A 25375-nucleotide genomic window follows, 5' to 3' on the forward strand; every position below is an offset into this window, starting at 1 on the left:
ATACACTAAAGAATAGTTCTGAATATGATATTCCATTTCTGCTAAGAGATCCCCCAAATACTACACACTAGTCGTTTAAAAGTGCAACCATAATCCAGGAGTAAATGTGTTTCCCTCAAAACGTATTTGAGAATGCAGTTTAGTTGTATGGGAACATATTTTGTAGGAGACAGGGTTGATTAAAACATGAAACACAGCAAAGTAGCTTTTCAAAAGGCTGGAAAACATTCAAATGAGTAACACAATAACAGGCCTGGGTGGCAGGGATTTTTTGGAAACGTTGTATTGAGAAGACCAATGCTGGGTATTTGGCTCTTAGTCTGGATGATCACTTTGGGATTAGACACGATGAGACAACCATCCCCAGAGACTCAGATTTTTGGATGGAGTGGTTGGATTTGGGTAAGTGACAGCTGCTGGGAGGAGAGTCCTGGAAGCAGATCCTGGGATAATAGACTTGCTGGAGGGAGGAGAGGTTGTAAGAATGATAGGTTTGGGAGAGTTGTTGGACACCGAACTGGACTGTAGTTCTGGGGAGATTCCTAGAAAACAAGTGGTGGCCAGAGACTTTGGGTGTTTGGAATGCCGACAGTGTTGGATACCATTCAGGTGGTTGAATATCTGATGTTTGATAGCTACTGAGCCACCAGTCTCTGAAGTGAAGAGCAGGTCTGAAGATGACGGATGACACAAGAGCTTGGAAGGGACTGAGTGCAGAGAGGAGTTTTAAGAAGATGGCAGTGGTGTTGCTCCAATGAAAGCTGGAAATTAAAAAATGTCTACGGAGTGTAATGGATATTCAGGAGTATGAAATTCAGGACAAGTAGACAAGCTGAGACGATGACAGTGAGGTCCAGATTGTCACTCCAAGAAGCTTGTTCCTGCCAGGTAATCTTGGAGGACTGAAGTATGCCTGGAGATCATGGGGCTGGCATATGTTCAGGAGGATGTAATAAGCAGCAGGTCTTTGGAGAGGAATAGCTTTTCGATGTTTCAATAGAAAGCCTTACAATCATTACAAGGCAGTCTGGGATAGGGATATCAGTCTAGATTGGTGGTGCACCCATTACGAATGTTATCAGTTGATTGAATGGGCATTATCAGCGATTATCACTACCATTCTAATACTTCAGATTGGCTGAACTGCACCTAACACGTTGTGAAAGGGAAATTTAACATTATCAATTCAAACAAAACAGCTTTAGGTTTAGGCAACAAAACTACCTGGGTCAGGTTTAGGAAAAGATCATGGTTTGGATTAAAATAATTATATAAGTTAAGGAACAAAATCACACTAAAATAAGTCAATGTTGACTTTTGGTTTCACACGGGACATGAACAGCGGTCTCCCAGGTATAAGTTTGCATTTGTTTGTCCCATCCTTCACCCCCGACTGCCACTCCATGTGGGCTTTGTCGCTCTTTATAGTACGCCACCTGCCTTCCTCCTTTGCTCTCGTCATAATTACTACGGCCACTGGAGGTCGTCGTCATCTTCTTGTATTCGTATTGGTGATCATACATGTCAATAGTGATATATAAAGTCAATAGTGATGATAATGGCCTTCTACACCTACTAGTAGGTGTAGAAGGCCCCGTCTAACCCATATCTATGAGGCTGATAACCGCTGATAACACCCATTCAATCGGCTGATAACATTCGAAGTGGGTGGGTGGAATTAAGCATGCTACTCCCTAAAATTGTGCAACCACTTATGTGTTAGGTGACAATTACGTTATTTGATGTTTCATATGTACTGTGAAGAGAAGTGGCAAATGTAAGCAGCACCAAAGTGGAACGTTTGGCATCGGAACAGTTTTGCCCTGGGTAGTCTCGGGGAAACGTCCACCCACAGCCCAGAGACAATCTGGATAACAAACTGAACGCTCCGCGTCGTCATTGCTGCTGCACTTTATCTGTATTTTACAGAATTTCTCTATTGTTGCTTTGCTACCAATTCCGGGACCCGTAAAAAGAAGGAAAGAGTGGGGAGTGGAGCCAGCCTTCTGGGTTCCTGATGGAAGAAGACAGGCTCTTGTACAGTAGAATAAGAAGTTACAACATCAAAGGATAGTGTTGTGACTAGAAAAGAGGAAGCAGTGGAGCTCTGTATTTGGGGCGCCCCAAAAGTTCGCTGACACTGAAGCGTCTGTGCAGAAAAGAGGTCACATAACCCAATTTGAACCACCTGGTCCATCCAGTTGATGTGTTCATCCAGATTGTCAAGTCAAGATTGAAGACATGAACTCCTTGATGTAGGAGAAGACAGGAGCCATTTTTTTGTCCCTGTTGTTTTGATAGATGGTGAGGATTTTCCGGATTTCTTTGAGCAGCCAGCATGGAAGTCAGGAAAAAGCTTTGGAATCAGTGAAATGAGGTCTAGCAGGTCTGTGATAAGTTTGGTTATACAGACTTCAGGTCTGGGTTAAAAAAAGCTCCCTCATTCAATCTTGAAATCTAAATTGATTATATAGGTGTTTCTGGCATATCTTTTCTGTATATATGCAAGTGCGGGGCGGGTTTATCTCCAAATCTATGAACTCATTTAATTCCCCACATGCTCCTCATAGTGAAAGCCTGCTATTCACAGTGCAAACACATCGCCACTCAGCAGATGCTATCAGCTAAATAAGTTATTTTAATGACGAGCATGCCGGAGAGACAAAGGCGGACTTGAAGACTGAGCACTATAAGACGGTACATTATGCTATACACACAGGACACTTCCACCCGTCCTGCTACATTCTCATTCAACATCATCATCACGGAGGCAAATCCATTTTAGCCCGTCAGCCACAGCTCATTAACTTGCCATGCCAGTTCCCATCTCGTTACTGTGCCTTCTGCTGCATTTTATTGAATTTCATCCCTCATTTCCCCGAATTGTCACAGTGTCCCTCTTTTTTTTTTTTTTTTTAACAATGAAAATACTATCAAACATTCATCCTACAACTACATATTGTTTGGAATGCAAAACATGCCTGCTTTCTGTCTTGAAATCAAGCGCAATTCACAACAAAAAGCATCAAAGACAGTGCTTGGAAAGCTAATGACGGGTAAATCAACCTAACTGTTTGACCCTCCAAAAATAACTTTGAGCAAAATCAGCTGATAGGAAGAGTTGTTTTTCTTATCAGTTGGTTTTCCTCTCTCTTGTGTCAGGAACATGTTGTGTTTAACCTCCAGTTAAACTCTCAGATCAGCAGAGTGGCTGATTTACCCAAACTTAGATAAGATCTACAGTGATTACTTTGACAGTAAACACCCTCGGTGATTGATACTGTTGAGATACTACATATCAATCGGAGACAGTCCTCAAAAGGAAACGAAAAGGCCTGTTCCGACAAGTACATTCCACCCCAGCGCCATTTATCATAATTTACATGACTTCGGCGAATAGTTTAGGATGGAGACAGAGATAAAAGTTTTTTATCTTCCTCATCTGAATTCCTGTAATTTGACTGTCACTGTGGATCACTGCTGCGACTTCAGATCTCCACGCAGCTCCTCCACAGGAATTTCAATCAGGTGGAGGGGGGGATTCTCCACAGGGATTTTCCTCTCAATCGGCTCAGAGCTACAAGGTCACTTAATAGTTTCCATTGTGTTCAATACGCTTGATGGCCATATATATTCTGTGGGCGTTCTCGGCTTTAAGGAGATCCTGACAGCGTCAATTCTAGAGGGTCGTGATTGTCCGATTGAGCTTTCATCGAAGGTCAGGGGGTCACCTGTCTATCACGGTCCTGGTGTCAATCACAGGCTGACCTCGCTGACCGAGTCGAGAAATGGAGAAGATGCAGATTTTTTTTTGCTGTCGCGGTAACTCCTTCCACAAGTCAAAAACATATCGACTGCTAATGGCGTGAATGGTTTTAATCAAAAGGGCTATGAGAGCATAAAGAAGAATGAAGAGGCCAAGTGCTCCATCAGTTTCACACGTGGTAAATCCAAGAAACCTTAAAAGAGTGCTCCACCCAATGCCGTAATTATACAACCCAGTCTCACGGGAAGGCATGCAAATAACACGACATTACACGGACATTCCGTGTATCATGAGTACGCATTTTAGCCTTTTCACGTGTCATTTGTATGCCGCTTTTCGCAAACGTCCGCAGTTAAATTTAGGCAACAAAACCACTCACCGGTCTCGAACACCAGTCTCTGGTGAGAGCCTGTCTACCGTTGACTGAACTAATATGTCAACACAGTTACACTAACGAAACAGTAAAACCATAACATGTCACACAGTCCATTAAAAGCTTTTATTTAGTCGGGCATATCGTTTAAAACGTCACCTAGTTTCAACCTCACAGGGTCTTTATCGTGATGGAAACCGCTCAAAACCGCTCATCGTTTTAATCAACTAAATAAATGCTGTTAATAAAACTTCTCTTCTGTTCTGTGAGCAGCACTATGAGAGTTTATGGAAGTCTTGCATCACAGATAACCAAACAAAAAGTTAACGTGTGTACACAGAGCGCTCAAGCTAAAGGGAGCTTGCGTCATCCGTCTTTGACAATGTAAACACCTGAAGTTCCCTAAAGGCTCCTTTTCCACAATCAATTTTAACACCAGCGGACAGCTAAATGGGACACTTTGCAACAATCCTGGCATTGTTTGAAGTGTGAAGATGGATGGATACTGTATGCATTAACAGGCAAAAATAACGCCCCCTGATGTATTGGCGTTTTCTACTATCTCTCAAAGCATCTCATCAGGATTCTTTTGGGTTTTTTCCAAAGTTCAAAGGTGAGTACTGTCTGCCTCAGAGTGGCTGAAACTCAAAGGATATACAACCTCATTAGGCTGAGAGCCAGCGTCTCTCTCTCTCTCTACAAGCACATGGCTCAACTGCCATCAATTTATATACATCAGCAGATTGTTTCGGATTCACAGAAGCCGCAGCCCCCACACGCTACCTGCATTATGAACAGATGTGCCAGGAGCTGCAGCCCCTGATCCGGCGACGCATGACGAATGGCTGAATTTCACCAAAGGCCAAAGGTCAAGTCGTATCCCTTACCCGACCCTGGCATTAGACACAGATGCATGATGTCAGCTCCCATGTGTTGGGACTGGAAGGTGACTGCAAACCCTCTGACACGCCTAAGACTTCCCCACGGAGCCGCAATCCCGGCAACCACTAACCATGAACCGTGAACCTTCAGGTCCCAGATACCCACCTCAAATTATCCAGTCCCAGAGGAGCCGCAGCGCTTTTCTTCCATTCACCTTCACCCGCCGTTCCCCTCCGACCGCCAACCAGCCCCTAGACGCCCACCAAAGCCATTCACCTGTGGAAGGAAGCACATTGTACAAGAGCATGTTCAAATTATGTGTCAGCTTGTAGGTCATGGTTTCAGCATGTCCTGGCCTTGCAACTCCTAGTGCACTTCTTTTTTTTTTTTATTATATATTGAACACTACACAGACCCTCCACTTAGTGAATACGCTCCTAAAAAAAAGGCACCAGGAATATCAACTTTTGCCCTTTTTTTCACAGAACAAATCCAGCAACTACTGATACTTTGTGCTACAGCTTTAAGGATGAACGGAAGGTATATTTTGCAGTGAGCAGATGTGAATCCAATACTGTTATTTGTGTCATTACCGCATAAAAGCTGATTTCATGCAGCTGTTTTTACACTGAAAAACACAATGAGGCTCCGCTCTAAACGCGATGTGTTGCCAGGGATACTGGTTTTTCCACTTCATTATAGCATTATGGTTTTGCTTTTTCCCCTACATTAGTCTCAACTGTATACCAGTAAAGTCAAACCATAAATTACAACAATGTAAAGTTTTGAAAATACTTCTACCAGCTCCAGTTTCCAGTCATTTTTTTATAGATTCACATGATGAATAATGTCATATTTTTTTCTCATGACTGTTCTCAATAAATGTATAGACTCAGCGTATAAGACTTACATCCCCATAATGTATAAATCACTGTGAAACAAAGGCCCATTTATCAGATTAGAGTGCCTGGATGGCAGCAGCAGGGAGGGTATACAGTATATATTGGCCCTGTGTCACCCATCACTTATAAATTGGGGCTTGCGTAAACTTCCTGCTGTTTTATATGCTTCCTGAGGTCAGGGGTCAACTGACGAGCATGACCAATCACAAGATAAATCAACGTCTGAAAGCATTTTGTCATCGGCATATACTAGAATTCAATGAGCTTTAATTCATTGTAATTGGCCCTGTTGTTACTCATTCTGACGGACGAGGTTTTTAACAGTGAGCTTGCGTATACACTCTGCCACTCTGACACTGCTTTAGCTGAGAGGGCTTTAACGTAACACTTGAGTTACATCACAGATTACTTCAGAATAGTATGCATGTGCATTCAGTTTAGTATTTTGGGGTTCATATCTGTAGGTTAACATTTTTATATCGCTGTCACGGCTGGTGTGTGCAGGGTAAAGCTGATACTGGCTGGTAGAGTACAATGATTTATTGCAGCAGAGATCGTATATATAGGCTTACAGAATTGTGAGGCAGACCAGGGTCGACACCAGGAAGGAAGTTCATAGAGGCAAGCAAATCCAACGAGGGGGAGGCAAGTAAAAGCAGGTCTAGACCCAGGTAAATCCAGAACAGGTAACAGGAAAAAAAACAGGAACAGATCAGATACAAATGGCTGAAACACAAAGGCACACATGGCAACTATGATGGTCTGCCAGGGAATGAATGGAACTGGGCCGGTATATGTACTGAGGGGCTGATGAGGGAATGAGATGCAGGTGAGCAGATGGGCGGGGCAGTCAGGTGATGGGGAAAGGAGGGAAAGTCCGAGGGCATCTGGTGGATGATTGGAAAATGGCAATGAAGAGGCCTGGGGAACAGGGAATGTGGCTGGAGAGGAGGGACAGAGAGAGACAGACTGAGACAATGGGTGCTTTTCATTACGCTGACTTTTCGAGGATCTTCAAAAGTTAGAGGAGAGAGAGGCGAGAGGAGGCTTCTGGAGGAGCTGTAAACGAGGATACTCCATTGTATGCTTTGCGGAAGTCTTTTCAGCTCCCACGACAAATAAAAGAGGCGTGACACACAGCTGGAATAATCTCATGGCAAGACTGGCATGTAGATAGTCGTGTTCAATGTTCATTGTTCATATCTGTTCCCTGGTTCAAAGTGTGACACAATAAAAACTTTATGAAGTTATAATGTGTCATAAGCTTAACACTATTCCTTCTTTTCTAATAAAGCTGGACTGATGTTAACAAAGCAACAAGTCATTCAAGTCATTCAGGTGACTGACATGCTTTATTAACATGGCTCAATGCTTCAGTAGCCGTTATTTACTCGTGCTTACATTTCAATCCGCGGGCACCCTAAAGACCAAGCCAATCAAACCCTGAGTAACACACCGATAGAGGCTCAGACGGCTTAATCAATACGCGCAGGATTAGCAGTAAGACGATGTCATCTGAATACCTTTAATTATCGCTACTGCTTTGCTTGCTGGAACTAGGCAGTGCACGTAAATAACCATCTGGATTGCTGAAACATTGCCAAATATATGTTCTTGCTATCAATTCAGATTAGAGAAATTAATCACAGTTTTACCTAAATGTATTTTCTGGTGCTTTAAAAAGATCTGCAGTATCATTTAGACTTCCAGTTGCTTCCTCTGCCAGAGAGCGGTCCTGCAGCGTGAAGGCAATGCAGCATTTTTTAGCAGCTGAGTATAACCGTTGGCAATCAAATTTTCCATTTTCCTTATTAGTTCTGATTTGAATCACTCACGCTGTTGAGTGTAATACCTTCTAAAGCTTGGAACTGGAGAGAAGATTATATTATAGAAGCGATGACTTCACTCTCATATGGGGGGTTGTTGCTGCTCTGTCCACTGTTAGCCCTGCTCCATCACAAGATGAGGCTCATTACAGCAAACAATCAGGCCATCACGAGGATTATAAACATATGTGAGCAAGAGGCAACATTAAGGTATCATTTGGAGCTTGGAGGTTATTCAAAAATTTGGAAGAAACACCCGTACGTACGCCCATCATTAAGCAACCGTCAGCTTTTCGTTGATTGCCAAAGGAAGACAAACTGCTAAAGTATGTAAATCACTCATGAGTCCTCATTCTGATCAGCACCTCCCCCTCTCTCTATATCACTTTGAGTTGTTTGTCATTCTGCCTGCCACACAATTCAATTACAGCGAGGTCTGCAACCTGTCACTCCCCATTTTCTTGATTACATCTGCAGGGTGACCCCTCGGCAGACGTCTAAACATTCAAACGTCTTCAGGTCCGGATCAATAATCAAATCCAGTCTTACAGTCCAAAAGAAATGTCCCGCCCAACCCCCTCAGAGTTGCTCAGTAAATGAGGAGGAGGAGGAGGGTAGAAGCCAAATAGAGCCAAGATGTTTAATTAGTTTGACCCTGTGAGTGCCGTGGGACTGTCTCCAACCCCGAGCAGATGAACAGTGCTAATTAGCCGAGTGGATGATCAGGAATACTCACAGGTAATTCCATTCAAGGCTCTGATTGATTGGGTCAGCATGGACTCGTTTTTCCCAGGGGGGGGACTGTGGGGTGGACATCTTTGTCTCAGGGTCCAGATTGGGTTGGACGTCCATCTGCCTCAAAGTGGGTCAATCGCTTCAGCAGGAAAGCGGTGACTTTGTAGCGGCCGCCGCTGTAATCACGGTCGCACTGAGAGCCAAAGGTGTGTTTTGACTAGAGAGGAAGAGACGATGTAAATTAATGTACTTACTGGCATTTGGCATTGAAACATGATCAAATAAGGCTTGAGCCACATTATTATAGGTTATATTTTTATGATGCAATAAATTAAATTGTGTAAAAAGTGTAAATAACTATTAATGGATATTGTTTATACATTTTCGGGGAAAATAAAACCAGCTATAATTCCACTCATATTGTGTTTACTCTTATATAATTGCCCACACGCATATCTGTGGGAAAGCAATAAAACCGACAGCAGCCTTAGAGCTTACTGACATTTGCCAAGCACACACATACCAACACAATAGAGTCAAAATATGGACTATATGCATATCAGTTGCAGCGGTCCGAAGTTGCGACAGCAGGACAGAAAACTCTTGCTTTGAAGCTGGAAGTGCGTATTAAGCAGTAGCAGTAGGGAGTTCAGGGAAAAGATGATCCAAAGTCGCCCAATTTTCGTCCCAAAAGTAGCAGTAATTCAGTAACTATCAAGTTTACAGTTAACACTAAGAGCAACCAGTGTTACATTAGCTGTATTGAAGAATGAGGATATATCCAATCTGGGTATTAATGAAGATACATTCTATAATATTGACTTACTAAATTGATTGTGGTATTATTTATGGAGATCTTTGTTTAGGCCAAGACCTGCACAATCAATCTACATACAGTTGTATTGAAAGATCAGTATTGATTGCATATTCTGCAACATTGCTCATGGCGTACAGTACTAAGCCAGCCATGCAGAGTAGTAAAGCTCATTAAAACAATAATGTAAATTAAGTACGTTCTTTATGAGGTCAATGCAGAAAAACAAACCATCAAATTTATGGTAATTATTCTGTCCGCTAATATAAGCAGTTCTGGTTTGGTTTGATTATATGCAACGTAATCATGGCATCACAACCTTACGGAAATCCCGACGGCTCGTTTAAAGGCACAATTTCTGAATACGGGCTGTGTGTATTTCTCTGTAGATTGAGCATTTTGATTCTTTCATAGCATTTATATAGCACCTAGACCTGCTTTATAATAAAAAGATCTCACTTTCTACAATATGGGACCTTTAAAACCTTTCATGTGACTTTGGGTAACCCTGGCACCGCAACCAGACAAGGATTTCCTGGTTAAAGTGGGCTGGATTTGGAGGAACCCCATCATATATGCTTTTCAAAAGAATGCCCACAAGCTACACATACCTCACCTACCTAATTATAAACACCAATTATAGATTCTTCTGGAAGAATACACCCCACCTGTCCACTCACCGTGACGCTGAAGTTAAACGTTCAGTAGGTCGGAGTTTGGAAAGAAGGGATTTAAATGAACATTCAGTCCCACATGTCAGAGCGAGTGTCTGTCTGCTGTGTGGTGAGCAGAGCTTTAGCTGTCCAACTTCCAAAACCCAAAAGCATCTGTGGAGCCACTTTGTGACTGCTTCCACATCTGCTTCTTCAAATTGGACCGTTGTAAAATGCGACTGGAGGCCAATGAATCATTGTTTTCTATCGTTTGTTCCTTGTAAAAATGTTTCCTTTCTCTCAAGGAAAACAAAGCCCTTTTCTAAGAGGTTGAGGGCGAGTGGAAGCAGGGACATATCTTAACACTTTGAGGTCAGGGTGAGGACGAGGACATCTGCCAGCGCAGTTTATTACACCTCGAGAGTGTACACAGATGATATACAAATCAGACGGAGAAATGAGAGCGTAAGCAAAGTGTGAGTTAACGGTTGGTATATGACTCCCAGAGGCCCTGTGCACTTCTTCACAGTCAGTTTGACACCAAACACATAATGAGGCAGGCAGCCCTCTGGTGATTTTGGCCGGGGCAGGAGTCCTCACACACAAACACTGCATTTCACGGTTTGCTCTTTAGGAAACAAACACCCGCTCTGATGCTTCCTGAGCGTGTTTACGCTAAAACACAACGTTCATTAAAGCCAAACTAAGATGGCTGCAGTTAAAACAACGCCGCTGAGTCACTTAATGATTAATTCTTCTCTAAACAGGGAAACGCGCCAAAGAGAGGAGCTGGATTAATCTACAGTCAAGTGTTTGAGTCTCGGCCACCTGCCGCTGCTGTATCACTTACCATTGATCACAGAGTTCAACGGAAGCGAGGCTGAGTATCAACAAACATTCGTTCGTTCGTTCGTTCGGAGTCCAGCTCTCCTGCCTCGGCTGTTTACTCATCACTCACACGGGCAGGATCTGGTTCCACGGAGTCCCGCCAGGGTCTATCTTTGGCCCATAGTTCATTCGTAAAGAAATCTCCGCGAGCTGGGTGAGTTTGCAAAATTTGCAGAGCTATATTAGGAGGGATTCTGCAGCCCACAATCCTGCATATCAAGAGTGCTATGAAACTTTATATGAGTTTATATCAAAAGCATGCCTGCTAAAGGGGCCATACGGAGCTAACGTGGAAGGATTCATTACAGGAAATATGGATGGCTTAGTGGTTATGTGATGAAGTGTTGAGGACCAGGGTGGCTGGGGTCAAGAAAAGCTTTGAACCACAGTGATTTCACCCTGCTATAACATTTCATCAGCAAGCCGTGGATTTGAGCATGACAAGAGATGTTTGATTGAATCAAGACAACGCGCAACACATCTGAAGCAAATCAAAATCCAAAAACAATCGTCTTTTACGTTTTAAAGGTCCCATATTGTGAGATTTTCATGTCTTTTTTTATTATAAAGCAGGTTTAAGTGCTATATAAATACTGCGAAAGTATTGAAACACCTTTGAAATGAGCCGTTATGATTAAATACAGGCATATTCAGGGTGAAAAATGTGGAAAATAAAGGGTTGTTTGAACAGTACAGCATGTAAACATGTTCTAAAATACATGAACCTGAAAATGAGCATGATATGGGACCTTTAAATTCCCTCTGTTAATCCTATACGTCTTCAGTAAATGACAAGGCAAAGAGCTGTGAGCAGAACATGAGATGGAAAATGCCATTTGTCACGGCTTCCGTCTCCATCGACGGTGACGAGTTAAAATGTGAATTTACTGCTGTCACGGCGCTCTGCCAAGTGGGTACAACTGCTGTTTACTGCAAGAAGGAGAGAAAGACAGGACTCCTACACATTTTGTGCTGCAATCTACTGAATACTGCTGTAGCCTATTTTGAGGCAATGTACACTACACAGAGTAATTTGGCCTCTCATAAAAGAATAGTTCCACATTTTGAGAAATACACTTGCTCATATTCTTGCAGAGAATTAGCCTAGCCTGACAAGTTGGATGTTTCAATGGAACGGACAATTGACTTTCACTTCTTGGCAATATACGTTCTTTGACCGTTAGCTGCTAGCCGCCACCATGTTGAGAGCCGTGCTGAGGCAATAGAAATGCTCCCAATCTCGCATTTAAAGGGGAACATCACCTAAATTAAGAATTCCAATATGTTATTTCCAGTGATTAAGTAAGTTCAATCATTATTTGTGAACATGAGCTACTCTCTCTCAAAGCCAGGAACCAGAGAATAACGTCTCAAACTTGTGATGTCATAGGGTATCACAAATTTGAGTTTTAGCACACAAGTTTTTTGGATTTGAGAGAGAGTTGTTCATGTTTACTAATGTATATTGGACTGTCTTAGACCATAGGAATAACATCAATTGTATCTAATTTGGAGGCTGAATGAAAAAAGATTTTAAGAGTCTGTAAGATAAGGCACCCAGAACATCATCCACACACTGCAGCATTATCAATCACTCATCACGCCGGGCCGTCTGAGAACGCTCCACCTGTGGCTGGACTCGACTGCACCAAGCCAAATCAAATCAGGCACCCGGGCAGCTGTGTCGAAACACACACATACCACAACTCCATAATAACAATGTGTGATAAGAGTTCGGGAGGGTAAGAGAGCATTATCCTCAATCCCACGGCCTGCCAACTTTCTCCCATTGCCCTTATCAAAGACTCGGTTATACCCAACAAATCACCGCGGTGGGAAAGCTGAAAAGAATCCCACAACTGGGATGGTTGTGTGCAACATAAATGAACAATATTGACAAATACTTTTAATGATTTGAATCCTGTATCAGGACAATCCACACAACACTGTGTTTTTTTTTTGTTTCTGATTTCCCCTGATGGTCTCCCAGCTGCTGTGATGTTTTTGTGAAACACTGAGTTGATTCCTGGAAGCCAGAGCGAGAGACAGAGAGACGGAGAGAGAGCAGGATGCTGTATTGAGCAGCCTCCCTGCTCTTGGCTCACGCTGTGTAATTAGTTCTCCGCCACAGCGAGGTATCCCACTCCCTGACTAATGCATCCCACCTCCATCCATCCAACTATCTATCCATCAATCCATCCAACCCCTCTGGCGCCGTCTCTCTTCTAGGCTCAGCTTCTATTATTCACACCACATTTGACACATTAACAATAAGAGGACTGCAAAAAATGACCATTTCTAGAGTTGTGGTTTCAACTAATGAACTGTTATAATGCGGTAAAGTCGCACAATCATAATTTTAAGAGTCATTTTTTCAGACAATGCAGGGCGGTGTCAGTTAAAGGTACAGTGTGTAGGTTCTGGCGTCATCTAGAGGTGTGGTTGCAGATTGCAACCAACTGCTGCTCCGCTCACTCCTCCCTTTCCAAAACTGCTGTAACGTGAGCGGCCGAGTGCAAAACCGTGGTAACGCTGTTTGCCTCGCTCACATCCTTACCATAATAACACTACTTTAGGAGCAACGGAAGTAGGGCTGTCCCGAATATCATTTTTTGGGCTTCGAAGCTTCGCTGAGAAATATTCGAAGGTATGCAAAGGTTTCTTCTGTCTCCATCTCCCCCGTTTCAGTGCCGCTGCCGCGCTTCTGTACACACACACCTCAACACACAACAAACAGCGATATCCGTCTGAGAATAACTGAGACTAATTAATGTTGAACATGAATAATGATGTGGGATTATTCCTTATTTCATGGTCTATTTGGGGATTTATACTTTTAATTATTACATAAATACTGTATATACATATATACATATATATATATATATATATATACACACACATATATACTGTATATACATATATATATATATGTATATATATATATATATATATATAAAAACACTTTCAGAAGTGTGTCAGAGAACTACGGTGACCTTTAGGTAACGTAAAAGTGCGAAAGGCTCTCTCCAGAACTATTTGGTTTGTCCGTTCTGGACTACTGTAGAAATATGGTGGAGCAACATGGCGGACTCTGTGAAGAGGACCAAGGCTTATTGAAAAAGGCTGACACACGGGTCTTGAGCTATGGGGTATGACACCTGTACAGTGTAACTGAAGCTGCGGTCGTGCGTTGCTATTGGCTCAGTTTCGTGCAGCACACTGCGCATGTGTTGTACCACCAATAAAATGATGCGCAATGATGATGATGATGCGCAACATCTCTTCTTTTCACCCTCCTTGAAAACGACCTGCTCCCTATGTAGATATGAAGGGCTCATTCTAAGCTAACGAAAACACAACGATTCTTAGTTTCCGGTGATTATACACTAATAAAAACATAGTGATGAATATTATATTCAATTTCTGCTAATAGATCCTCAAAGTGTTACACTGTTCCTTTAAACTGGTATCAACAGTGCAAGAAAACTGCAGAATCGCCCACTCAAGACGCTGGCATGACACCAGCTCATAAACCAGATTCCTTTACATCTGGTGTTTTTGAGCTTTCATTCAGTGTTTTATTCCCACTGGGATTGACAGTGATTTGGCTAATAAGAAAACTACTATTTCCACATGAACATATCGTGTCAAAGGATCTTCAAAGAGAAGAATGTGCCCTGTATGGACTGCCGCTTGCTGATTTACTGCCAGAGGAATGTTTTTAATGGGACGGCCAGAGCGTTTGATGAGGCTGAATTATTAGCTCATAATATCCGGGGAGACAACGCCAACTTAAACCGCGAGGCATCTGAGTGGCAGACAAGAGGAAAAAATCTATCCAATCTTTCAGATCATCTCATAAATGGATGAGATATTGAGTTGCAGAAAAGCACAGAGCGTATGCACGTGACACGTTGTGATGTCCTGTCGGTTCCTCTCTGCCAGCAAGCATGCAAATATGTCTGACAGCTGTGTGGGGTAAAACATATGCAGCTGATGAGTTTGAGTTAAAACAACTTCAGGTGATCACAAAATATTCCTACCAGTTTTGACAAGATTCAGCTCTAATTAAGGCGCCTCAAAACACCCCAAAAAAGGAATTAAAGTAGAAATGCCACGTCTCTGGCAGCATGTCTTCTGTCAGCATAACAAAAACATATTGTAATTTGGAGACAGAGTATTACCACTAATACATATTGCACTAGTACTTTAAGTCCAGCTGTCCCTTTGGGCCCATTATTCCTCACAACATCTGCACAAATCAATAAATAAAAAGAGACAAAATCATGACTGATAACATGAAGGGTCCAACAGGGAATAACATTTGGAAATGCTGCCACCTAGCGGTCATCTGATAATTGAGATTATGTACACAGATATAATGTTCAAGGCACATTACTGTTAGAAACAGGGCGGTTTAATGGTCTCCCTGAAGAGGAGAGGCATTGTTTATTATGCTATTAAGGTAAGAATGAAGATGAAAATCCATTTTATGTTTTATTGCTCATTATATAAGGCTTTAAGGGCTATATGGCTCTCTGCTCTAATGGATTTCTGTTGATTGGATGGTTATAAAAAGACATACGTTGTGTGTTAGGATGGTTTCGTGATCTTATATTGCAGAGCTTGGAAGAGGAGACAGATTCCTTCTTTTGCAATGTAATGTTATATAGGAAAAGATATTATTTTTGTATGTAATTAAAATGATCCCCACCTTTACCAGCTGCAACATTAAAGTGTTATACATATTAATGCATCATTAATTATAATTCAGTGGTGGAATGTAACTAAGTACATTTACTCAAGTAAATTGTAAAACTGTACTTTACTTGAGTATTTACATTTTATGTTACTTTATACTTTTACTCTATTTTGAAAGTAAATATAGTACTTTTTACTATGATACATAATAATAAATAAATAAATAAATAATATGATGTATTATCACATGTTAAGTTACCCAGCAGTATATATAAAGTACATAAACTTTGCTCCACCTTTACCAGCTGCAACATTAAAGTGATGAACACATGCATTTTTTGATTTTCTAAGATAGTTGTAGTAGTCCGGTATATTTACAGTGTATTCTAATATATTGTGTATACTATAGTATCTATGTCACTAATTATATTTCAATAATACAATATATGTCATGCCGAAATGGGACATTCTGCATAATGAATACTTTTAATTTGTAATACTTTAAGTATATTTAGTTGCTAATACTTTTGCACTTTTAACTTATGTAAGCCTTTGAATGCAGGACTTTTACTTGTAATAAAGTGATTTTACACTGTAGTATTACTCTTTTTACTGAAGTTAAGGGTCTTAATACTTCTTCCACCAGTGTTGTAATCCCATAATATAATATACAGGACCATTCTGCATAATTAGTACTTTATATTTTGATACTTTAAGTATATTTTGATGATAATAATTTAGATTACAAAGCTAAAGTTTCAGATGTAGACTGCAGCTCTGTCTGCAGCCACTTGGTGCTGCTCTCTCAACATGCATTATGCTGCTGCGGGGTTATGATAATACACTAAATGGATAAAATATTACAGACTCATTTTTCATGTACTATACTGATAAGTTAATAACCCGGGTAAAAGCCTCATTTTTCTTATTAAATCTGCACCACAATCACAGAGGAGGAGATGGAGATAAAGAGAAGCGATGCAGTTAAGTGAGTCATTTTAAAACTTTCAGACAATTATGGTTGCACTTTAAGCCAGAGGCGAATAACAATACCATCCAAAACTACGAGGCAATACAATCTGGGAATTGTCTCAGAGGCTGTAAAGTGTCGATACTGGGAAGAAAAATCTTGAGCTTTTTACTGTTTTTGCTTCTTTAGGCCCAGAAACATCCCAAAACTCATCATCATCGTTAAAGCGGTGCAGGGAGTGAAGGCTCATCCTGAAATTCCTCCACTACCTCCTCATCAATCAGTCCTCCCGAGTCAGCGCCAAAAAGCTCGGGGGCAATCGGATGAATGCCGACATGCTGAGAAAGAGAGAGCAAAAAAATAATCCTGTGATCATCATATACATTTTCAGAAATTAAATGCTCGTAGAGAATATGCAGCTCTGGAGGCAGGATATGACAAACACTGAGAGGGCTTGAATTGAACCAAAATGTAAGCAAATATAAAACCAATTGCCTCAAGGAGGTAAAACAGCACAAAACAAATATATATATATATTCTATCCACTCCAAGATAAGTGAGCTGCACGAAAGCCCATTACGGAAAGTACCTATTTCCCAAAAATGAGTGGGGGGAAATGAGTAGCTTTGAAGCAAACATCTATCAAACATTTTGCTCAAATGAGCAATCAGGGGTATTGATGTACACAGACTCTTTAAGTACAAATCTGCAGTTTTCATTCAAAGGGATTTCTACTGGCAAATCAAATGAGATGAGCAATCTTTTCTAGACGGAGCGAAGCCTCTAATGCCGCCTAAAGTCATTTGATGACATCAAATATGTACGCAGTCAGCACAGGAGGGGTGGTGGTGGTGATGGAGGGGACTCGGCGTGGAGTTGTCAAACTAATGTGCTGCATATATTTAAAGTTAGCCAAAGGTCAGAATAATCAGAAAAGTCAGTATGCAAACTACGGATCCACACTCTTTGCCGAGAACTCTTCCTTTTCGTGACGTATTTCCAGTAACCGCCACAGTGCCCGAGTGCCCGTTAAGGCCGCGAGCATCAGAGCTCGCTGGGACACACTTGATTAATGAGGGCCATAATGTGGCAAATACATGGGAGCACAGATGCTTGGCTGGTTTTATTTCATTTCCACATAATGAACAAATAAGTAGGATCAATGTACAGTACAGTTAGAATCAGATGAGAACTGCACATTTATGAGCTGGGAGGAGTAATACCATTGATAAAGCAATTAAATCAGGGTGTCCTCGTGTTGCAAGACCTTTGTTGCAAGTCATACCCTTCTCTCTCTCTCTCTCTGACTGTCTAATAAAAGGCAAAAATGCAACTAAATGAAGTTATCAAGACACATTTAGATGTACTTTACATAAAAAAAAGAGATATTGTGATATTATCTTGAATGGTTTCTATCTGATTAAATCTTAAAGGAACAGTGTGTAGCATTCATGGGGATCTATTGGCATCTATTGGTATGTTTTCTTTAGTGTATAATCACCTGAAAATAAGAATTGTTTTCGTTACCTTAGAATGAGTCGTTTAGGGTTGCAATCTGCAACCTCACCACTAGATGCCGCCAAATCCTACACACTGCACCTTTAAGAGAAGCGACATATTTTTCACAATCATTGACAAAAGGATACATACTGGTTTTTACACACTCAGATATTCTAGTTTCATCAAGAAGAATATATATTTTTTGAGGTTCTGCCATTACTACATAGTGTTTTATGCGTAAATAATAACATTCAGGCTGAATCAAGCATGGTATAAACTTTAACTTCTGCATGTTTGACAGGAGTCGATATTATGAGGATAGCTCTGAATATTGCTTCAAAGTGGAATCGAGATATGTGAGCATCAAGTGTTGGCTAATTCACACCAGCCAGCGGAGAAGTGTGGCTCACCGCAATAATAACATTCTTCTGAGGCCGTGAGACGTGTTCATGTGTTTCAGGCGGGAAGAAATTCTTTGTAACACAGATCAACATGTCCCAGGAGTCACAGGATCTGTTTACTGTCTGGCTGCACTTTGTCGCTACAAGTTAAACCTTTCCCAACTTTAATTTGGCCGCACTTCGACGCAGAATCAAACGGCCGCAGCTCGCCGAGTTCGGGAGCGACTGCTGCAGCTTTTCATGTCGCTGCTGCTGCTCTGGTGTGAATTCAGCACCAAGTGTACTGTGTGTTGTCATTTTTCAGTCATGGGACAAACTTGCCTACCAATCGGGGAGGTGTAAATGTACACTTCAGTGCTCCAGACTGCAAGTTTGTGCATTGGGACAGATACGAAATACACTTGGTTTTTTGTGTGTGTGTGTGCTGCTTCTGCTGCTGGTGGTGGTGGTGTTGTCCCATAAAGCATTGCATAAAGGGAGCGGAGGAGATGCTGCAAGACAGTAAATTATGGATAGTGGTGAGACAGTTTAAGGAAGATCACAGAAAACAAAGAAAAAAAGGATGAAATCTTTTTGGGGAACAATATTTCGCTTTCTCTTTGTGAATTCCAGAGTTGAACTTTCACAGACAGCTCGTGTGTTGCACCATTTGTTCGTACAAAACAGTAAAGTAGCGTCGACTTCTTGAGTTTAAAAGTTCATTTTTGACCTCGGAAACACTTTGACAAGCTTAACTCAAGGTCCACTTACTAGCTTTTACCACAGCAGTTAGTAGACCTTGAGTTAACGGATTGAGGTGATTTTATTGTTGGATTTGTTAGTACAATTAGTGTATACTGTATAGAATTAGTAAGTAGGGTATGTATAAAACTGGTACAAAGTCATATATAGGTGACCATGAGCGAGTGAAATCACCACAAAAAAATGTTTTTTCTGATTCTTCCTCAAGAGGGTCGGAGGTCCTTCTGAACGGCTCTGAACAGCTGCACCGCAGCGTCCGTCCACGCCTCCCTCTGCTGCTGGCTGCTGACTCGCTCCAGCGTCTGAATGGCGTACACCAGGGTCAGCACCGTCCTCTCAAAGTCCTGCCAGCTCAGACGCTGTCTGCGCTGGCCGAGCTCCGCCGTCAAGCGGCGAATGTCTGAGAGCCTCTTGGGCAGGACGTCCTCGCAGATGACCTCCAGCTTCTCCACGCTCCTCAGGGAGGCCAGCTCCTCGTCTGGGATCAGCATGTCGTGCTCGCCACCTTGGATCTGCATTCCAGCGAGCAGGATCTGGCAGAATCCATGAAGAAAAATACTAAGGAACTATTTAACGAATATAAATTGTTACCAAAGAGACTCTATGTTGACTTTATATAAGATATTAAATCATAATCCTTTCAACAATGTCAGGAAATCTTTGGTCAACACATACTTCACATCTCTGCTCATGATTAACGGGACAGCAGCGGCGCACATTGTTTGAGTTTCTCAGCAGACAGGAGATGGACCGCAAATGTGTAACTTGGACAGATATTTTGTACATTCTCGACATATTTAAAGCGGTTTCCTGCAGTGAAGCGCTGAGCCGTTAACTATTTCAACACCTAGGATCTGAAACTGACCTCATATAGCAGGCTGACATCCTCCGCCGAACGCTGGAACGTTGGGTTGATCAGCGAATACGCCCCGCGTTTTATCCTATACGCAGATGGATACAGAGCTAGAACACACAAGCACAGGAAATTGGATTAGAGGATCTCCCTCGTATTCAAGAAATTAGGCACCACATTATCCGACACATGTGGGTGGGCCAGAGGTTGAGTAAACACAGCTACATTACTGCTCAAATATTATGCAGGTTACATAGAATCTGGCTCCAACTGGGCAGAGGGTAATTGGTCTTCGACCAGAGCCACAGATGCTCCTATATTTACAAGTGGCAAGTGGCCGGTGCACCCAGAGGTGAGATATCGGCGCTCACGGAGGGGCAGGTGCCGCTGACCTCATTTGGTCGGATTTCAGAGTGCCGGTCCAGTATGTGTAGCAGACCAGAGACCCCGTAATCTGAGGGGTCCAGATAGGGTTGGAATGAAACCCCCTCGCTCTCAGCTAGTGGAAACAGTTGCTGCGGATACATCTCTGTGATAAAATACCATGAAATCCATATTTTACTGGAGGTGATAACCAGAGGCAATTCCACATGGTCACACACCTCTAATCCAGATGTAGAAAGTAACTAAGTACATTTACTCAGTTTAAGTATTCTATGTTATAATTCACTACATTTATCAATTTATCGTTTAGCTATAAAGCAGCATTAAAGGGCGGGTCCATTATTTTTGTTTCAGTTGGTTGCAATCTGCAACCTCACAACTAGATGTCACCAAATCCTACACACTGCACCTTTAAAGGATTTGACTACTTATTACACTATTCACCTTATACCCATAATCTAGTGACATTGTCTCTGTAAATACTTGAAATTCAGTACTTTCTTTATATAAGAACTTATTTTTAAACTCTGAAAAAACAAACTAAAGTTGGACTTATTTTAAACCCTCAAAAAAAATAACCCCAAAGTTCACACTTTGTAGCTTTTAGCTGCTCAAAGAGACATCTTTTAGTTCGCTGGCTCTAAATTCTTAATGAAATCAGGGGGGGCATACGTGTCCAAAGAATGATTTATGAACTCGCCTGATCTTACGGCACCATATTTGTGTTCTCATTTCAGCCCTGTGTTGATAGTGAGCATATATTCCCACTGGTAATGGAAAATCTTTCGGAGGTCAAGTCTAAACAAGGCTGAAATAAGAAAGTAAAGGGGTCACACAAGGTTGCAGAGTAATCCAACACTCATTTGGTCCCAGACTCTTTGAATATGCTCATATTATAACGCCCTCTGTGTGAGACTCCAAGACCAATTCAGTCAGGAGGGTGACGTGAAAAGCAAAGTCGATTGGAGCTGAAAGGGGATTCACGGCGAAATGAAGTAAGTTGAAGCTGCCTTTGAGCTCCTCCAGACATCTCACTCTCTTTTTCCACTTCTTAGCATATGCCGTTGCCATCCAGCGCTTGGCTCGGCGTGGAAGCCGACACACGGATCTCAATGAGGTATACAGTATGAACACTGGGCTCGAATTCGGATACAATCCGCCTCCTACCCTACGGCGGCATCTACGATGCACCGCTTCGCCAATTCTGCAGTAATGATCGGCCCCGCTGCCCGGAGCCTCGTCGGCCAGATACATTTAGGCTTTATAGCATTTGGGAGGCCAGCCAAAGCCACATGCACTGGCTGATCTCCCCATGTACCTGCTTCCTGCTTGGGCGACTGCCAGTCTCAGCTCCGGCTTTGCTTTCACAACCCAGCCACCGTTCAGAATGTAAAGAAAAACTGCTGCTCTACTGTATGTTCCAGTGTTGCCTGCCAATTTGGCACATTTGCGTAATCCTTAAACATATTATCTTGAACCTTTCACCTCTAAAATCTGCACCAAACAAACCTGCACTGAAATTTTTAATTATTTCTTGAGTGCTAAAATATTTTCTGTAAATTCTATCGTGAAAAAAAGTTGTTTCGAGACTTTCTCCACAATGAAGACTCCAAAAAAAGATCAGAATCAGCTGAAAAAAAACTGTAATTTGAGTGTTATGCACATAAATCCTTCTTTAAATTGTTCCAACACCCCCAAACACCAAATAAAAGTGCTGAGGATATTTCCCCAGATCCAACATTGACATTCAGCTACGTGTGCATCACAACTTATAGGTGTAAATTTACACTCATCGTTGAGCGAGTGACTCCCGAATGCACGATCGGCAGCGGAGGAGGGATGCCTGTGCAGTCGTATTAAGAGACACTCCGGCTCCGGCGGGGAATTGTCTTTGTAAACAAAACAACACCCAGAGGAAAGTGTTCTCATTAGAACAAGGGTTATGTTGTTAAAGGATCGAGGAGCTGCGGGGAAATGACACCTTGGAGGCCGACCCGATGCTGATTTACATTTAAAATGAATAATCTCAAATTTACATAAAGGTTGTGTCTACCACTCTCTGTCATTGTTTGCTGCACGCAATGGCGCTTTGGCATGCAAGGAGAGTGTGTGTTTGATGCTTCCAGCGGCGGGAAACAGCAGTTTGCAATAAAGTGTTATTGCTGGTTAATGCTCACATGGTTGGAGCAGCGCCGCTCCAGACACAGGCCATGTATCTTATAACATTTAGAAATCCCTGCGAGGAAAACACAATCAATTTAATGTTGCACATTTGTAACGGCTAAGTGAAACAGGTACAGGACTCAAATATACAACTAACAGGTGATGCCGGGCACACACTACACTATGATTCCCTCCCCTCCCAACAATGGTCAGTAAAGCCCCGATTGTTTGATGGTTCTAAAGATGATCTTTCCAGATGTTCCTGGTGTGACGTATGTTAAGAATGTTTTTTACATCCCCAGATCATCATCAGATTTCAAATCGCAAATATGAAATGTTCAATATTTACGATCGGATATCCTGTTGTATTTGGGAAACCCTGAGGACAGCCGATGACTCAGTCACGTGGGAAATAACGATAACCAATTGGGAACCAACCTGACTGAAGAAGGAAGGACAACAACCTCCATCACGGCGGCCGTGGCTAATGCATGGGCGAATGCATGGGCTAATGCAAAACGCGAAGCATAAAGTAGTAGTAAGATGGACCTCAGAAATGGAGGACCAACTACTTAATTTTTGGCAACAACACAAGTGTATATTTAACGTGTCTCAATGATTTCATCCATTTTTCTTTTTTCTTCGAGAATTTTCAGTAAAAGTAGTGCAAAAACTAATACCGCTAAAATCACGTTTGATCGTGTGAGATTTTGCGAGATTCACAGTTTTGAGAGTCGGGACTCTTGTTGTTCATGAATCTGTTAGTGTGTGGTGTGCTGTTTTATCCAAATCGTTGCTCTGCACACACTATCGGTAAAAAACTGTTAAATTTATCATAACATTGTTATCTGTTGAGGCCATGTCCACACGTATACAGATATTTTTATAAAGTGATATTTTCCTCTGTGTTTTATCCTCTCGTCCGCACGCAAATGGAGTTTTGGGTCACAAAAATGGATATTTTTGAAAACACCTTCTAAGGTGCGGATTTTTATAAACTCCGGTTACTTTGTATCTGTGTGGACGTGTAAAATGGAGCGTTTGGGAAACGGTGACGTCCTCTCCTCATGTCGTGCATGCCCATTGTTGCTTTGTGTAATGAGCATGCGCCATAAATAATAACAAAGATGGCAGAGTACCAGCTTTTTAACGTTTTGTTAGCACTGCTCGGATTAATTACTACTTTACATTTGAAAAATGCTCCAGTCACAGGAGGCCAAAGCAGGAAATATCACGCGTTTCAAGTTGTTTTTGCGTTCAAGTTAGTACGGAGATATTTTGTAAACTGAAGGTCACATGGACGGAGGGGAAAATATCTGTTTTTAAAAATACCTGTATACATGTAAACAGGGCTTAAGATTTGAAAAATCTTTTAGTGTTGGCCAGCCTTAAGCTAAAAGCAAAGTTCACTGTGTAAGTGGTCAAAAACATGGCAGGGAGTCAGGACAGAGAAGCAGAACAAAAAAGGGCAAGGCAGGCAGGCTAGAAGTCCAAGAAGACAGGCGAAGAATAATAACAAGAGGAAGGCAGACAGAAGAAGACTATCTGGCAGGGAACTGGAGGAGCTGATGAGAGGATTGGGATCAGGTGCACAGCTGGGTGTGGAGGTCAGCTGATGATAAGGAGTGGGGAAAAGCTGAGGGCCACTGCAGGGCAGGGAGGGGATATCTAATACAGAGGCCTCTCCTCACAACATCTCAGCTACTCCCGCTGCTCCTTCCAAAGCCTGTTCATTCCTTAACGCCTCCCCTCCCTTCCTCCAGCGTTTCAAACAATCAGTGTTTGGACGGGAAGGCTTCCCCCAATGTCATTATGCACAGGCAGGGAACTTGTAATCTCCCGCTAACTGCTTGCAAGGAGATGAGGGAACAACAAAGATCCATTAATTAGCAGGGCTAAATGGTATTCCTGGCTGGAGGGATGTCTTGATGAGAGAGAGAGAGAGAGAGAGAGAGAGGGGAGAGAAAAACAAACAAAAACACAAACAAAATGGACGTCTGGATCCCTCCGGCTTACGGTAAAAAGAGGGTGAAAAGGACACGGGAGGGAATAAAATCGTTGCCGCACGGTCCCATCTTCTGCTTAGCATTTAAATTCACCTCGAAATGATGTTAAAATCCAAATAAACGGCTTTTTTTCAAGCAGCTCAGATGCAAAATCTACCATTTACAATGTAGACAGACTTCCCCCCGTCAATATCCCCACTGTGAGACAAATCTACGAGAGGCTAAGCTGCAATGAAGTCACTAAGTATCGCCAGGGAACATGAGATAGAGGATCTGACACGGTGGATATTAAAATACTGGGGAGACTAGTGATGATTGGAGATACTGGAGAATGGTCACATATGTCAAATTTACACAAATACTGTCCTTCACAATAACCCAGGGACCTCAAGATATATGAATGAAAATGGGTTCTATGGGTACCCACGAGTCTCCCCTTTACAGACATGCCCACTTTATGATAATCACATGCAGTTTGGTGCAAGTCATAGTCAAGTCAGCACACTGACACACTGACAGCTGTTGTTGCCTGCTGGGCTTCAGTTTGCCATGTTATGATTTGAGCCTATTTTTTTTAATGCTAAATGCAGTACCTGTGAGGGTTTCTGGACAATATTTGTCATTGTTTTGTGTCGTTAATTAATTTCCAATAATAAATATATACATATATTTGCATAAAGCAGCATATTTGCCCACTCCCATGTTGATATGAGTATTAAATACTTGATAAATCTCCCTTTAAGGGACATTTTGAACAGATAAAAGATGTGCAATTAGTTTGTGATTAATCGTGATTCAATATTTTAATTGATTG

At 42.0% G+C, this 25375-nt stretch overlaps 2 protein-coding genes across 6 annotated transcripts in view; both read right to left on the reverse strand.

Moving 5' to 3' along the window:
* The window catches only part of sema3c (sema domain, immunoglobulin domain (Ig), short basic domain, secreted, (semaphorin) 3C), a 63974-nt gene extending 53066 nt beyond the window's left edge, over positions 1–10908 (reverse strand). Inside the window, exons 1-3 of one of the 2 annotated variants that reach the window (XM_037760855.1) lie at positions 10802–10896; positions 8486–8701; positions 5187–5297 (exon numbers count right to left, since the gene is read on the reverse strand). The gene's annotated coding sequence lies outside the window, so the exon portion shown is untranslated. Of the gene's footprint in view, positions 1–5186; positions 5298–8485; positions 8702–10801 lie in introns of both variants that reach the window. The other variant, XM_037760856.1, reaches the window with a different exon arrangement.
* A 6699-nt stretch (positions 10909–17607) lies between these two features.
* Positions 17608–25375, reverse strand: part of LOC119482751 (protein FAM180A) — a 38708-nt gene continuing 30940 nt past the window's right edge. For 3 of the 4 annotated variants that reach the window (XM_037760595.1, XM_037760597.1, XM_037760596.1), the window contains 2 exons: positions 20021–20118; positions 17608–19688 (listed from right to left, as the gene is read on the reverse strand). In XM_037760595.1, coding sequence (XP_037616523.1) covers positions 19359–19688; positions 20021–20118 — 428 coding nt within the window. In that variant the 3' untranslated portion in view covers positions 17608–19358. Of the gene's footprint in view, positions 19689–20020; positions 20119–25375 lie in introns of those variants that run through there. The other variant, XR_005205526.1, reaches the window with a different exon arrangement.

This window comes from Sebastes umbrosus, chromosome 23, assembly GCF_015220745.1.
Source record: "Sebastes umbrosus isolate fSebUmb1 chromosome 23, fSebUmb1.pri, whole genome shotgun sequence".
NCBI lineage: Eukaryota > Metazoa > Chordata > Actinopteri > Perciformes > Sebastidae > Sebastes > Sebastes umbrosus.